The sequence below is a fragment of the Anabas testudineus genome, chromosome 8 (genome assembly GCF_900324465.2).
Source record: "Anabas testudineus chromosome 8, fAnaTes1.2, whole genome shotgun sequence".
Classification (NCBI taxonomy): domain Eukaryota; kingdom Metazoa; phylum Chordata; class Actinopteri; order Anabantiformes; family Anabantidae; genus Anabas; species Anabas testudineus.
The window spans coordinates 797,858-813,874 of record NC_046617.1 but is presented as its reverse complement, the minus strand read 5'-3'; the positions used below and the strand labels follow the sequence as shown (position 1 = coordinate 813,874).

The following is a 16,017-nucleotide window of genomic DNA, read 5'->3' as shown; positions in this document are numbered from 1 at the left end:
TATATACACGGCTGTATATGTACTGAATTCATTATACAAAAAGGTGTATCTGTTCAGTCTGCCCTCATAAAATACCAAACATCAACAACAGCATGAGCTGAATCCGGAATCACCCTCTTCAAGGTCCAGGTGACATTTTTTAGTTTCTTTATGAGTGTTGAAGTCTTTTTGAAACATAGTCACTTAGAAAGTTGTAGCAGAAATTCATATTTTATTACATATGGTATCAGAAAAATTCACAGCAAGACTGTAAGCAACTAGTCGAAGCTTCAAAAGTTAAAAGCTAATAATTGAATATTTTAGCTAGAGCACCTGTAATAGGGGGGTTATTGGGTTTTCTATATAATTTTGTATACAGTTATATCTTGTAAGGTCTTAAACACTTCACTGTAAAGTGCTTTGAGACGACCTGGTTGCGCTATACAAATAAAATGTAATTTATTTAATTAATATATTAGGCTACAGACCTGCACTAATGTAAGGCTGAAGACTTGTCAGAGACAGCTGTGTGTCAAAGCTAAGTAGTGTAGCACTGCTGGCTCAGTTTGGCAGGTGACCGCCACTGTTTCAGAAAAAAAAAGCATAATAGGACCCCTTTAAAATAGGGACAGTGTAAGATAAGAGTTTTTCCAATTTGGCATTATATAAGCAAAACAAATTAGGACAAGTGAAACACAGTTTTCTAGGTTTTTAGATTTCTAAACAAATATTGGCATCAAGTCAGCAAAAAATTCTGAATGGGGTGGCTGTAGGATGGACAATGAGTTTTATGAGGTGCACATATAAATAAATCTAATGGTATAAATCTAAAGGTCCAAACTGTTTTTATAATTTTGACTTTTTCTCTGATTGTTTTGTATAACAGAAATAAAAATAGTAAATACATAGACCAGGCAATACCATTACTATGACCAACTATGTTATTTTATTTAGTTTTACTGGTAGCAATGAGTTTCCAAACGTTTTGATCTTACTATTAAGAAACTAAAATTCTGTATACCAGACAACAGTTAGGTAAACAGTTCTTTAAATGAGAGACTTTCAAGTTCAGGCTATTTATTTCTTGCCTCCCAAATGAAAGTACTGTAAAACTGCTGACACAGAGGTATCAGAAAAATAACTCACTATAGCCTTGTCTGTTAGCACAGTGCTAACACATAAAAGAATATACCACTAACATGATAACAGAAACTAGCACACTAGCTAGTTTTATTATTAGTGGGCCTCACACAGAGTTGTGGTGGTCAGGATTTAGTCTCCGCTTCTGGGAATCTCTGGACATTTATATTGGATATTTTATCTAAGTCTGGTCTTATCCCTAATTACCATGTTGCTAAACATGGTAGTTCAGGTAGGATCTGCAAGTTACGTTTCTGTAATCTGGCCCCTGCCCTCCTAGAAAAAAGTCTTTATTTTCCTTTAAGAGGAAATAATACAGAGCTTTTACCTCTCCTCGATTATTACAGTATTTAATACAATCTCTAAGCAGCTAAGGAAACAGTTATTTTACTCAGATGGTAGTGGAGACCAAACCAGAGCTAAAAAAGCAAACCATAAATTGGCACATGGAGACACTATTATGATTCCAGATAAATGTTAATATTGCTTCAAACTTACTCAGTGATTAAAGTGACTTAAAAATAAATTAATGCTGGTTTATAGAAAACCATGTGCAAATAAGTTGCAGTCGTATAGATTGTATATATTACCTTGTGATGTTGGAAGAGTTACAATTATAGACATTTTCTTTTACAAGGTCAAAGATTTTATTCAGTCATCAAAGCATGGAAAGTGCACATACACATTCAACTGACAGAAGAACTACCAAAGCTAGAAAGCTCTTTTAGAGGCATTTGTTATCAACCTCAGGATATTATCATTCTTTTTTGGGTGGAGGGGTATGGTTGAAAGTAGCCTGAAGCCAGCTGCCTGCACTTTTACAAAACGCTTGGAAACATGCACTCATGCTTTAAAAATACTGTGTCATGCTTCAAGGCCCCCAGTGGCAACAAGCAGTCATCATATCAAGCGAGCTTGCAAAGCAGACACACAAAAAAACTCTTTAAAGTATTAGGCCTTCAAGCATAATAATATAAATGATTTATGTCTTTGCCCACTATGAAAATAATGACATTCAGAGTCTAAAGGAGTGCATCACTACTCCCTTAACATGCAGCTGCTTCAGATCTGCATCAACAAACTAGTAGACCAAAATTTGTATGCAGTTTCTGTTCAATTTAAACCTAAATATGGGATTAAAAAAAAAAATCATGCACAGACACACAGTTAATCACTTGATCTGCCTCCACATGTAATAATGCACAAAAAACATAGAGGCCTCTAGTTTTATGGTGGACATGGTCAGTAATGGAGACGCAGTATGCTGGTCTATTTTCACTGTATCACACTGCCATAGAGTGTGTTGCTGCTGATCTGGGAGTAGATTGTAACAGACAACTGGCAGATACATCTTTTCTAGGGCTACATGCTGGCAAACTACCCTTGCTTCAGCAAAAAGAAAAACCTCTAAGCTAACAATAAAGTCCTCTACTAACATTTTCTATCTCCAGTATCACACTGTCTGTATTAGTAGATGAAGTTTTCTATGTCGTGTTGTAATATAGTTGAAAGCTTGTAAGTTGACTTTGTCTTTATAATATTAGTAGCTGAGTTAAATGTTAGAGAGACAATGTAACCATTATTTTTTAATTTAAGTATTAGTGAAAGATTTGCACATACTGCATCACACCACATTGAAACTAGAAGCAACTTACAACCTAATTTTCAAAAAGGTTGGGAAGCTGTGTAAAATGTAAAATTGATTGGTATGAATAACGATATGTTTAAAACCTACATTTGACTGTAAATAGTACAATTAATAGACAATTAATATTTATTTTAATACATGCACATTTTTTATTAAATGAAAGTTGGGACAGAGGGCAAATATTGGAAAAGTTGTTTAATGCTAAAAGGAACAAATCTGGTTTAATGTATCACAACCAATGAGGTTACTTCAGCAATATGACTGTATTATGACTTTTAAAAAAGCCCAGAGAGTCTGACTTGTTCTGGTTTTAAAGGGCATTAAAACACATACTATTCTGTACAGGGACTTAGGTAATTAGGAACACCACTGTTCTTTATCAGAACCTTGCTTATTTCAGAAAGACAATGCCAAACCACATTCTACATGTATTCCAAAAGCATGATTAACTGCCCTGCCTGCAGTCCATACCTGTTACTCATTAGCATAGGAGATCCTGAACTGCTGAGCAGCTGAAATCCTATATCAAGCAAGAAAGGGAAACATTTTTGCAGCAGTTGATCGATCCTTGTTTTTTTTTTTTTAAAGGTGTTTGGCATCAAATTCAAAAACCTAATTTGAAATTTAGTTTGATATGTTAGCGTTAGTTAGGTTAGGTTAGATTTACATTTTACACAGCATCCCGACTTTTTTGGTATTACAGTGCCTATAAAAAGTTGACCTATATTGGTATATTATTTTGTTTGTTTGTGTCTAAAAATCTTAGAGACACTATGTCTAATCACATTCTCACCATTGATGACTTAGTATTGGCCTCAAGTAATACTGTAAGAAATCTCAGAGTTATCTTCGACCAATATACCGATATCTCCTTCACTTCATACATCAAAGAAATATCTAGAACTGCCTTTTTCCACCTGAGAAATGTTGCTAAAATTAGCAGCATCCTGTCCCAAAGTGATGCTGAAAAACTAGTCCATGCATTTGTTACTTCCAGACTGGACTATTGTAATTCATTATTAATAGGATGTCCCAATAACTCATTAAAAAGCCTCCAGTTAATCCAAAATGCTGCAGCCAGAGTTCTGACTGGAATTAGCAAGAGAGATAATATTTCTCCAACGTTAGCTTCTCTCCATTGGCTCCCTGTAAGATCCAGAATTTAATTTAAAATTCTTCTCCTCACTTATAAATCGCTTAATAATCAGGCTCCATCTTATCTCAAAGACCTCATAGTTCCATATTTTCCAAGCAGAACTCTACATTCTCAGGCTGCAGGTTTACTTGTGGTTCCTAGAGTTTCCAAATGTAGAATGGGAGGCAGAGCTTTTAGCTACCAAGCCCCTCTCCTGTGGAACCAGCTCCCAGTTCAGGTTCGGGAGGCAGACACCGTCTCTACATTTAAGACTAGACTTAAAACTTTCCTTTTTTATGAAGCTTATAGTTAGAGATGGATCAGGTGACTCTGAACCATCTCTTAGTTATGCTGATATAGTTTAGTCTGCTGGGGGACTTCTACTGATAAACTGAGCTCCTCTCCTCTCTCCTTTCTCCTCTATCAATGCAAATGCCACCATTGCATGTCATTAACTTTGTGTCTTCTCTCTCCTGTAGTTGTGTTTCCTCCTCTCTTTCTCTCTCTGTACTTTTCTGCAGGTATCCTCGGCCTGGAGCTGTACATCTCCAGAATCCAGTTGACCTGCCCAGCGTTCTTGCTGCTTGTTGTTGTTTTTGTTGCCTGTTGTTCTTTTCTCTTTCCACTCACCCCAACCTGTCGAAGCAGATGGCTTCCCATTATGAGCCTGGTTCTGCTGGAGGTTTCTTCCTCTAAAGGGAGTTTTTCCTCTCCACTGTTGCCTAAAGCTTGCTCAAATGGGATTGTTCGGTTTTCTATATAATTTTTTTGTATAATTATACTCTGTAAGGTCCTAAACCTTACACTGTAAAGTGCCTTGAGATGACTTCTGTTGTGAATTGGCGCTATACAAATAAAACTGAACTGAAATGGAATTGAATTGAATAAATCAATCATGGTCAATAAAAGTTGGTGACTTCAGGAAAAAAAACATTTAGAAAATACCTCATTAATGTCAAAGTGAAAACAGGTTTCTACAAAGTAATGTCAATTAAATAAAAATATGTAAGGTGAAATCAGTGTTTGCATTAATATTTCCCCCCTTTAAAATGACTGACCCGTTCAGTGAAATCCATCATCAAGAAATAGAAGTAATATAGCACATGTGAAATCGGCCTAGAACAGGCCGTCCACACGAACTGAGTGACCGTGCAAGAACGAGACTAATGAGAGAGGCCACTAACACCCAGATGACTACTCTGAGGGAGTTAAAGTTCAGCAAATCGACTCGGGAGTACTAGCACCAATGTTGCCCTGGTTCTTCACCAGTCAAAGTTTTATGGGAGAGTGGCAAGGAGAAAGACACTGTTGAAGAAAACTCACAAATTGATTTTGCCAATAGGTCTGATGAGACCAAAATGGTGCTTTTTGTCCATCAAACAAGATGTTATGTTTGGCGCACACCAAACACTGCACAATACCACAAACACTCCGGCTGGGGAGAAGATTTGTTTTCCAGCAAGACAATGACCCGAAGCATACAGCGAAAGCTACACTGTTTACTGACAACACGGTGAATGTTCTGGAGTGGCTCAGTCAAAGCCCAGACCTCAATCCAATAGAGAATTTATGGATGGACTTGAAAAGGGCTGTTCACACTTGATCCCCATGCAACCTGGAAGAGCTTGAGTCATTTTGCAAAGAAAAATGGCAAACAATTCCAGTGTCCAGACGTACAAGCCTAATTGAGACCTATCCACACAGACTCCATGCTGTGATTTCAGCCAAACATGCATCTACTAAATACTGGTCAACTTTTATTGACCATAATTAATTTAAAATCAATTCGATATAAGGATGAAACACTACTTTCAATTCTTTTTATAGGCACTGTAGGTTTTATTTTTGTTTTTTATTTCTTAAGTTTGAAATGATTGTTTTAAGTAATTATTGTCTTATTTTTAAGTATTTGGACAGCAGCAGGTCATTAATTCAAGAAATGCCCCCTAAACCTCAAACATTTAATCTATTATTAATGGATGCGATAATAGATGCTATTATTAAAGTTGAAAAAACACATTATGTTTTAGTGTATTAGTGTTAAAATGCCAAACTCTGATACCATTTCACAATCATTTGTTTAATTGTGGTTTGCACTTAAGATACAAAAAAAAAAAAAAAGTTTCAGCATATTAAATGTTCATTGAGTACATGTACGGGCCTAAATTTAACCTGTAATAAATCAGGCCCTAGATGGACTATTTAGGGATACTATATGGCTGTGTTGATTCACTTTTTTCTGGTTTGTTATTACTGTGTTTGTAAAGGTTATCAGTCGGTTTCACTGTGAAACAAACAGAAGACTGCATTATACTGTAAGCACAGAGCAAAATAACAGACTTGCAAATTTCTTTAAGATTATTTATGAAGCATTACTTTTAAATTTAATTAAAGTTTACTAAATTTCTAGTTAAGAATAAAATGAATAGTGAATTTTAATCTTGGTATTTTAGATAACAGATGCTGTTTTGTACACTATTGGTTGTTTTTTGGAATGTAATGTGATGTAAAATGTTTTATTACACCTGAACTGTTAAACTGTCTCAATATATGTGCCTTGGACCAGTACAAAATATTTGTTGAAATACAAATACACATGGAGTAAATTCATTGTCTGTCTGCATGTAGGACAACTGTCAATAGAAAAACCTTAACTTAATTTGTTGTCCAAATTCAATAAATTAATATAATCTATTCGAAAACTATCCTGAAATGAACACAAAGTACAATATACAGCAGTACCATCCACATCAGACATATGTCTGAGGAGCTGCATCATCACCAATTTTCTGCTTCTTCTTATAAGCAAGACTTATGAGAAGAATCTAAGTCTTTGCCGTCTCTGTAGTGTTTTTCTGGATTCTCCCTCTTCTTTTTCTCAGCCTAGTAACCCACCCCAAGGACTTTCTTCATGTGCTCATACACCACGTAGGAGATGCTGACAGCAGGAATTACTTTGAGGAAGTTAGGAGTGATGCCGCGATATAGACCTAGTACACCTTCATGGGATATGATATATTTGAACTGGCCCACCATAGTCAGCTTGGGTTTATCCTCACTGATGGCTGAAAGAAAAGGATTAAAAAAAGTTACAGAATAGTAGATAGAAATCCAATCTATTGCTGGATTGTTCAGTTTGTTTCTAATACAGTGTAGAAAATATTCACAGTGATTACCTTTTTCCACATTTTGTTTCGTTACAACCTTATATCAAACTGGATTAAATTTATTATTTTACTCAAGATTCTACACACAATACCCCATAATGTCAAAGTGAAATAAATTTTATTGAAATCTTTGTGAATATTTGTGTAAATGTTTTTAATTTTTTATTTTTAATAAATTCACAGCCTTTGCTCAGTACTTTGCTGAAGCACCTTTACCACCAATTACAGCCTCAAGTCTTTCTAACTACGATGCTACAAGTTTGACACCTTTTTTGGGCAGTTTCTCCCATTCTTCTTTGCAGTACCACTCAAGCTCCATCGGGTTGGATGGGGAGCGTCAGTGCACAGCCATTTTCAGGTATCTCCAGAGATGTTCAATCGAGTTCAAGTCTGGGCTCTGGCTGGGCCACTCAAGGACATTCACAGAGTTGTTCTATAGCCACTCCTTTGTTATCTTTGCTGTTTGCAAAGACGCCTCCGGCTTTGGATTCACCTCACAGTTCATCTGGGTCTGTTACTCACTGTGCTACCTCTCACCTGTGAGTAAACCTCCAGCCATCTCGTATCACTGGTTCTTGCTGAACCCTGCTTAACTCTGTCTCCTGTCATACTTCACTCTTTACTCAAAGCATTCACACCATTACTTGCATCTTTGTTATAATAAACACTTTTTAAATCTATTCTTGTCTCTGAGCCAGCCTGCTCCAGGAAGAGTCCTGGTTTTTTCACAGGTGGACTCTAATAAAGTTGTCGAAACATCTCAAGGATGATCAGTGGAAACAGGATGCACTAGAGCTCACTTTTGAGTGTCATGGCAAAGACTGTGAATACTTTGTTTTTAATTTTTAATAAAGTTGCAAAGATTCCAAACAAAGTTTGACATTATGTTTTTTTTAAAATATATAAATAATGAATTTAATCTGTTTTGGAATAAGGTTGTAACATAAAAAAATGTGGAAAAAGTTAAGCACTGTGAATGCTTTCTGGATGTATTGTATATGTAAATCTTATCACCTTGTGCCTGCATGCGTGTGCGGATGAGAGCTAGGGGATAGGATGCCAGCTGGCCACAGGTGCTGGAGATGGTACCACAACCCAGCAGGACCAAAACTCCTGGATCTGCTGATTCTACACAGTACCTCTGGAGCCATGCATTCTTCAGAGTCTTAAAGTATAAACAGTGAGAAATAATTGAGAAAGTAAAGGATCAGGAGTGTTGTAAGAGGAAAGATAAAAATATATATATATATTTATATTTGATTTTCTATAATTGGCTACACTAGGAAGTAGGTGTCATTTTTGAATAGAGCAGTATAGCACTGCCCTAATAAGCAGCTTAATAATAATAATAAATATTGATCCCCTTGGGGAAAAGCAGTTGGACAGCTGCCAGACAGTAGGTTGGTGCTACTATGGGGTGTCAGTGTCTTGTCCAACAACACCTCAGTAAGTAGCCAGGAGGAACTGGGAAGCGAACCACTCACCCTGGGGTTCGTAGAGGACTTCTCTACCACCTGAGCTACTGCCGCCTATATTAACAGTAATATCCAGTATTTATAGTAATATCCAAAGTCTGTGAGTGTAAAATTATTTATAATAATAAAGAAAAAAAAAAACAACAACATTGCTTGATCTCTGAATTATCAGAACATTGATTGTTTCAAATTTTTGGAACGCCTTGTTTAGCTGGGAGAATACCTGTTTTTTCCCCATTTAAAACCATTAGTTTAAGATAATGTTATCAGCCAGTTTAAATCAAATTATATACTGTTAAACAGTTGTTTAATTCTTGTGATACACTGCATTTTAGCTCCAATTTTAGTATTTCATCAGCTAGTTTAGTAAGTCTTTCAGTTGTCTCCTTGTTCTGCTTTGCAAGATATGAAATAATGTGCCTGCCTTTAAAAACTTCCAGACTGTTGAGGGCAACACATCCCTGTTTATTTTTTAGGGTTAATTAACTTGTTGGCAGGTAAAACATAATCATCAGCTACATCCTGGACTTTGCCCCCCTGGATCCTGGCCTTTGTTCCTGGCTTCTGTGAGTCGTTTGCCTGCCCATGTGCAGTGGACTCATGTCAAAGGCTGTGAATTTTTGGTTGTATCTTATACTCCTGGTTTCTGTTGTTACTTTTCTTGTTTGTTACTTCGTGTCCTGCCATTTTCAAAACTTTGTTTTTGTATTTTGCCATTTTCTGTTGTGTCCTTTTGATAACTCCCTTAGTTTCCCATTTTTGAGTTTGTTGGTTAATAAACCTTTTTTCCTTGTGCTAATACTGCCAGGAAGTGTTGCAGTGTTGCAGGTTGTAGTTACAAACGGCAAGTTCTTGTTAAATTAAAATTGCTGCCCCCCTTGCCTTTGAGTGAAAGGTGAGTGTTTGACTGGCCCATCCCCTATTTTATTTTAGAATGATCACAGGTGAACAAGGGCATTTCTTGTAGTAAAGTGATCAACTTTGAGATGCTCAAGGTGGGTGGAATAAAAAATTAAATTAACATACTAAACTGTTTCAATGAAGAACCTAAAATTTCTTTCTAAAATTTCCATCTATTAAGCTGTTTCGATGAAGAACCTAAGTTAGCCCTAAGTGATAAAGCAAAGCAATATTGCATATCTGGAACTCCTGTTTCCTAAAAATGAAGTGAAACAGAATCAAAATAAAAAACAAAAATACACAACACCAAACCCATAGGTAAAAGAAAAAAATAGAAAACCTAAAGGTAGGGTAGGGTAAAGATAAAACAAGGTGATTACAACAAAACGTGCAAACATAGTGCTTGTTTAGTCTGCTTTTAAGTCTATATATCAGGCTCCCATTGCTGACTGTGGAAGATACCATGTCTTTCACTCTAGGAGATATGATCAGTATTGCTCCACAGATGGTGGTTGATAAATTATATTCAACTACATTAGAACCCAATCTATATAAAACAATATATCATTCCATGTGTCTACGAAGACTGGACATTTTGACACATACGTCTCAGCTTCTGCTGTGGTGAGAATGCAATGTTTTATGTGGACCACCAGGAAGCGGAGGTCGGACACCCTCCTAACACAGTCCCCACTGATATACAGTGGAGAAACATCAGTTTTCTTCCTCCTGAAGTCAATAATGACCTCCTTGGTCTCTGATGTGTTAAGGAGCAGATTGTTCTCCCTAGACCACATCATCAACTGCTCCACTGCTCGTCTCTGTAGGCAGACTCATCTCCTTATCTGACATGAGTCCAACCACTGTGGTGTCATCTGCAAATTTGACAATAGTGTTGCTGTGGTGAGCAGGAGTGCAGTCGTAGGTGTACAGGGTGTAGAGCAGGGGGCTCAGCGCACAGCCCTGTGGGGAGCCAGTGCATAGTCTAAGGACCTTGGAGGTGTGTGGGCTGACTCTCACTCTCTGACTGCAATCAGAAAGAAAGCTCTTGATCCAAGAGCAGGTGGAGTATGAAAGTCCCAGATCCATCAGTTTATTCATCAGTTTGTGGGGAAGAATGGTGTTAAATGCAGAGGTATAGTCCACAAAGAGCATCCGCACATACAGTAGCTCCCCTGCTGCTCCAGGTGGGACAGTACAGTGTGGAGGGCTGTGATTTTGGAATCCTCTGTGGATCTGTTCGCCCTTTTAATTGGTGTTTATTTCTAAAGATGATGGAAGTAGTGATGTGATGTCCCCTTACCAGTTTTTCAAAGGAATTCATCACCACGTGGATGAGTGCAACTGGCCGGTAGTCGTTGAGGCTGTTGATGTGTGTTATCTTGGGCAGGGGGACTATGGTGGAGGACTTCAGGCACGATGGGACAGTAGACTGGGCCAGAGACTGGTTGAAAATCCTGGTAAAGACTTTGGCCAGCTGGTCCACGCAGTCCTTCAGCACGCATCCAGAGACTCTGTCGGGTTCAGCAGCCTTCCTCGTACTGATGTATTGCCTCTTCACTGTGGGAATCATGAACCACCTGAAGCCAGAGTTCCCTTCTATGTCCACCGGGATATTTTGCCAATTGGAAAAACCCGGCTGCGACACTCCGGTTGCAGAAACCTCTTATTTCAAGGAGATCTTCTACAGCTGTAGATGTTGCTTGCCCAACAAGATACAGACACAGTAACAGACAAAAATAACACAAACAAAAACACATGCAAAAAACACAAAGACACAGCTTAGGCTGCACTACTTTTCAAAGTACTATGTACATACTACTTTCTGCCGTATGAGAAAAGCTTGTGTTACATTAGTCGTGTAGCATTACTGCACAGCTAATGTAGCTACATTTAACACGCTAACTCAGTAAACAAACAAGACAAAACAAAACACTTGGGCCTTGATTTACTAAAGGTTTGCATGTACTAAATCACATGCAAACTTGATAGCATCTGCAAAAAACTGCATGAGCTGATCTACCTGTAATGTGTATTAATTTAGAGGACCTAGAAAAGTATGCTAACACCAATTAGTAAAAATAGGATTTATTGATTCTTAGAAGAACAATAAGGTGGCACTGGTGGAGCTGAGACTGGAAAGTAGTAAGAAACAGTGAAACTAGGGGAGAACTCCCATCTGACATGTGGCACTTATTCCGAAGAATATAAGGATAACCACGGGAAGTGAGGTAAGTGTTGAGGTGCTCTGACTTATGAGTCTCATAAATGGAGCAGTAGATCATGTCCAAAGCAGTGAGTATGATTGGTTACTTCTCTTGGGATTGAGTGTGTGATCAGCTGTGAGCTTCCATATGGATATGTCAAGATGGCAACATCCAGTGATGGCGTGGACGGTGTCAAGGTCAAGATGACGCTGACTGACTGAGGGACAAAATCCGCGGAGGAGTTAGATAACTAGTACAAGTTAACTGAAAGAGTTTTATTCTGCAAAGATGCTGAGAATACTTGACACAGAAGATAAAAGTAAAATTTCCACAGAGAACACAGTAGATCTCATTTTCACAATAGGTTGAATCCCCTCAATTCCAAAATCACAAAACAAAACTTGAATCCACAGTCCCACAATCAAAAACGAAACATGAATCCACAGTTCCACAGAGAAATCTGGAGTCCCAGAAAAAGGTCCAAAATTCAGGAAGACAAACAGAGATGACAGGAGAGGGCCAGAGGCAGAATCCAAAATAGTAGAGCAGATCATCTGAAGGCAGACAATCAGATGCCCAGGGAAGGTAGACAGAGACAGATCAGGGAGCCAGGCAGAGACTGAACAAACCAAATGCTGAAAGAAGACAAAGGGCTAGAAAATTGCTTTACTGGAGGATGGAAGCCAATTATAAAAGTAGAGGAACAGGTGAATCTGAATAAAATATAAACTGAAGTGAATTATAAAGTGAAGCTCACAGGAAGAAGGAAGGGGACAATAAGAAGCAACCATTAGCAAAATAAAACAAAGGAACAGAATGGGATCATGACACTACTAAAAGTGCACAATGAGAATGGTGTCCTTTGAAAGGCAGGTGCAATAAGCTTGCGCAAAGAAAGTTGTTAGGATGCAAAGAAAGTTGTTAGGATGCAAAGAAGAAATGAAATAGCGTGTCAAAACGTTCACCAGTTGTCTTAATATATCTAGAATGATTAAAGGGGTGCTATTATGCTTTTCAGGCTAACGAAAATTGTGGGCCGCTATGCAAATGAGATATAATCCCCACACCTCTTTGCGGAAGCTGACATAGCAGAGGTCATGGTACAGCATCCTTCTTGTTGCCCTGGTAATGTGGAGTTCGCTCAAATACACAGCCGAACCAGGGATGCAAAACCTGGCATAACTTGGTTTTATGGAGACTGTTGCAGACGTGCACACCTTTCCATCAGGATGCTCTAAAAAGTCAGTAAACAAGTTTGTGTAACTAACTCTGTCTAGTGTAGCATGTGGCTAACACTGATCACATTTAGCATTACCTATTTTGGTTTGTAACACTATAGATACAAAGTAGTGAAATGTATTGTTAGCTTAGTTCTAAGTTGGTTATATAACCCTAACCCAACTTTGTTTACACATAAGCAACTTAGACCTGATGCATGTAAATAATGTTTGCATAAATGAACAAACATTTAGACATAATAGGACACTTATAAACGGCTAGTGAAAAACTTTATTTAAACAACCATATTATGAGACAATCGATGTGCCTAACGCTAGTGGGCTAATTCTGTTACATTCTCTGCTCTGCTTTGTCTGTATTTTGGTTTGTAATGACACAATTGTAAGTAGTGAAACGTAATCTTAGCTCGGCTCTAAGTAGGTTACATATTTATAACTAGTCACATTTGTCAATGATGGTTTTAAACTTAATTCAGAGTGCCTTCTGTAAGGCCTAGTGGTTTTGCAGTTGTTATAAATATGCAGGTTACATATTTATAACTAGTCACATTTGTCAATGATGGTTTTAAACTTAATTTCAGAGTGCCTTCTGTAAGGCCTAGTGGTTTTGCATATGCTGCCGAAGTAATGATAAAAACACAGTTACACAACATCTGTCTGGTTCATGATCAACATAACCTCTGTAATATGAGACACACAAAACTAAAGGTTCTGAAGCTATAATACACACCACATGTAAATTACAAAGGAGTTGTTAAAAAATAAAGATATATAAAACTTACAAAGTCACAGCACAATCCTCTTTGGTTTGGCAGAGCTGTCTTTCTTTTCTATTAAAGGGTCTCCAGCTGATGGTTTTGCTTGTGTTTAGTGAACATTGTCATTGTAATACAAATCAAAATAGTTATCAACAACAAGGACATTTTTCTTCTGATAAAAATAAAACTTGACCGGCAAAATGTTGGTGGAGGCTCAACATCCTTCAGGATCTTTTCGTCAGCATCTTGTTCAAAAAGCTAAAAAGAAGAAAAAAGTGTGTATTAGTAATGATGATGTATGAAATAAAAGAATAGCTATAACTGTCATATATACGCTGCTGGAGTGCTGCTGAACTCCATCATATAAATGGTGTGTCTGTTCAGTCTGCCCTCAGTAAGAGATATTGAAGTAGAAACATCTGTCAGCATTCAGTAACACAGTATAACGACTAATTATTAAACATTTTATCTAAAGCAGCTGTAATATATCAGGCTGCAGATCTGCACTCATGTAAGACTCAGAGATGTGTGTCAAAGATCTGTAGTGTAACGGTACTGGTTCAGTTTGGCAGGTAACCTAACCCTAACAGCTGTTTACTCCAACATGCAGAAAAGATCCGTTTCCAGATCGAACACAACAATACAGTTAACTGTATATTCAATGTTGAGCAGAACTTGTGTTGTGACAAATTTCAATCCTCTAGGTTCTGTAAAGTTCCCAGTGTAACAATCGCCAACTGAGAAGTCAGTGCTGTTTGGAAAGCAACACTAGAGGAAGCTGCTGGACGATGACAGGACAGACACAGACACACAGTAGTACAGTATTCTGTCGGTAGTATGAGTACTACAGTAGAGCTGATATTATCTGCAGATCAAAACAATCATTCTAAAGTCACTACAGCTTCACGGTGTGAAACTAACCTGATACTGAAGTAAAATAAAAAATCTGAGAGAAAACTAAGACAGTGCTTCTGTCTATTTTGGAGTAACTTCAATCTTGTTAGTAACCATCAGGGCCCTGTGTTCAGGAAACAGCTGATCTGCACCACATTATAACTAGCTTACATAAACATGCTACTTTAACACCATCCAACCAACTAATCCCATAAATGTAGTGTAAAATGCTTCATACAACTTCTCTAGAACATCCTGGCTGTCCCACTGTGTAATTAGCCCGAAAATTTCTCCTGCGTCAGTCTGAGAGAAGCTAACATTAGCCTAATGTGGCTAATGAAGATTAGCATTACTGACTACATTCAACAGGTAACCCGGCAAACTAAAAAGACAAAACACTTTTAAATGGTAACACTTACAGCTTCAAACTTTGAATGAGACCCAGGGTTGGGTAGCAATCAGAATAGGTCCATCTTTGTGCTTCAGTCTTGAAGTGAATTTAGCAGCCATAGTTGAAACTATGGGGGCCTCGCTTACTACCATTTTCCTGTTCGCAGAGTGAGCTGAACAAGGACTGCGAGTTTCCGTAGGCGGTGTTTGGACCGAGCCTGATCTAGGAGTGTGTGATGTCAGACCCTAGTCTACATGGACTAGGGGGAGAATTCTGTATGGACTGTTCTGGGAGAGAATCGGACTAAACAGGAAATTGTGAAAAAAGAAGAAAGTGCACTTCTAACATACTCTCTGTGTGTTTACTTGCTCCACAGAGTTGTGTAAATGCACTGAAATGTACATTTTGCATAATAGGTGACCTTTAGGGAAAAAAATACTAACATATCATATGTCTAATGATCCAGTTTTATAGCTTTTAGGTGAGCTACCACATACCCTCAAATTGACATTTACATTTAGCAGACGCTTGTATCCAAAGCACCTTACAAGTCAGTACAAGGGTAGGCAGGGCAGCATGAGGAGGTCTTACCTAAGGACCCCTACTGGAGGTAGGCCACAGCTGGGATTTGAACCCCAGTCTCCCACATGGGAGGCAGTGATGTTACCACAAAAGCAATGAACTTTTATTAATTACAGCACATCATTATGCCTTTACATTTGGTGCATCCACAGTAAAATGCAAGGTTTAATTTTCACTCTGACAAACAAACTTCTGAACTATAGACCACAGAACAAATTTGGTTCAGCTAGTTGTTGAGAGGACCTTAACCCACACAACTGAGATTAACCTTTTGGTTCACATACTTTGCCATACTTGCCATATGATCATCTTCATCTAAGTCAAGATGAATGATAATAACAAATATAATGCGTCTAAACTAATAACACAAACAATTCTGATCTTTTATGTCTTTATTGAGAACAACGATAAAACCTCATAGTGCTAGTGGAAGTTAAGTCTTAGCAACTGGACATTCTTGTTAGGTTGAAGAATTTCACTACTCATCTAAGTAGCTTCTTCAA

General features: G+C 37.8%; 1 protein-coding gene across 1 annotated transcript in view; it reads right to left on the bottom strand.

Annotated features, from left to right (window-relative positions):
• Positions 1-6,785: 6,785 nt before the first annotated feature.
• Positions 6,786-16,017, bottom strand: part of slc25a23b (solute carrier family 25 member 23b) — a 28,164-nt gene continuing 18,932 nt past the window's right edge. The window contains exons 9-10 of the mRNA XM_026352282.1: positions 8,084-8,234; positions 6,786-6,967 (exon numbers count right to left, since the gene is read on the bottom strand). Of these exons, the coding sequence (XP_026208067.1) occupies positions 6,786-6,967; positions 8,084-8,234 (333 nt within the window). The remainder of the gene's footprint in view (positions 6,968-8,083; positions 8,235-16,017) is intronic.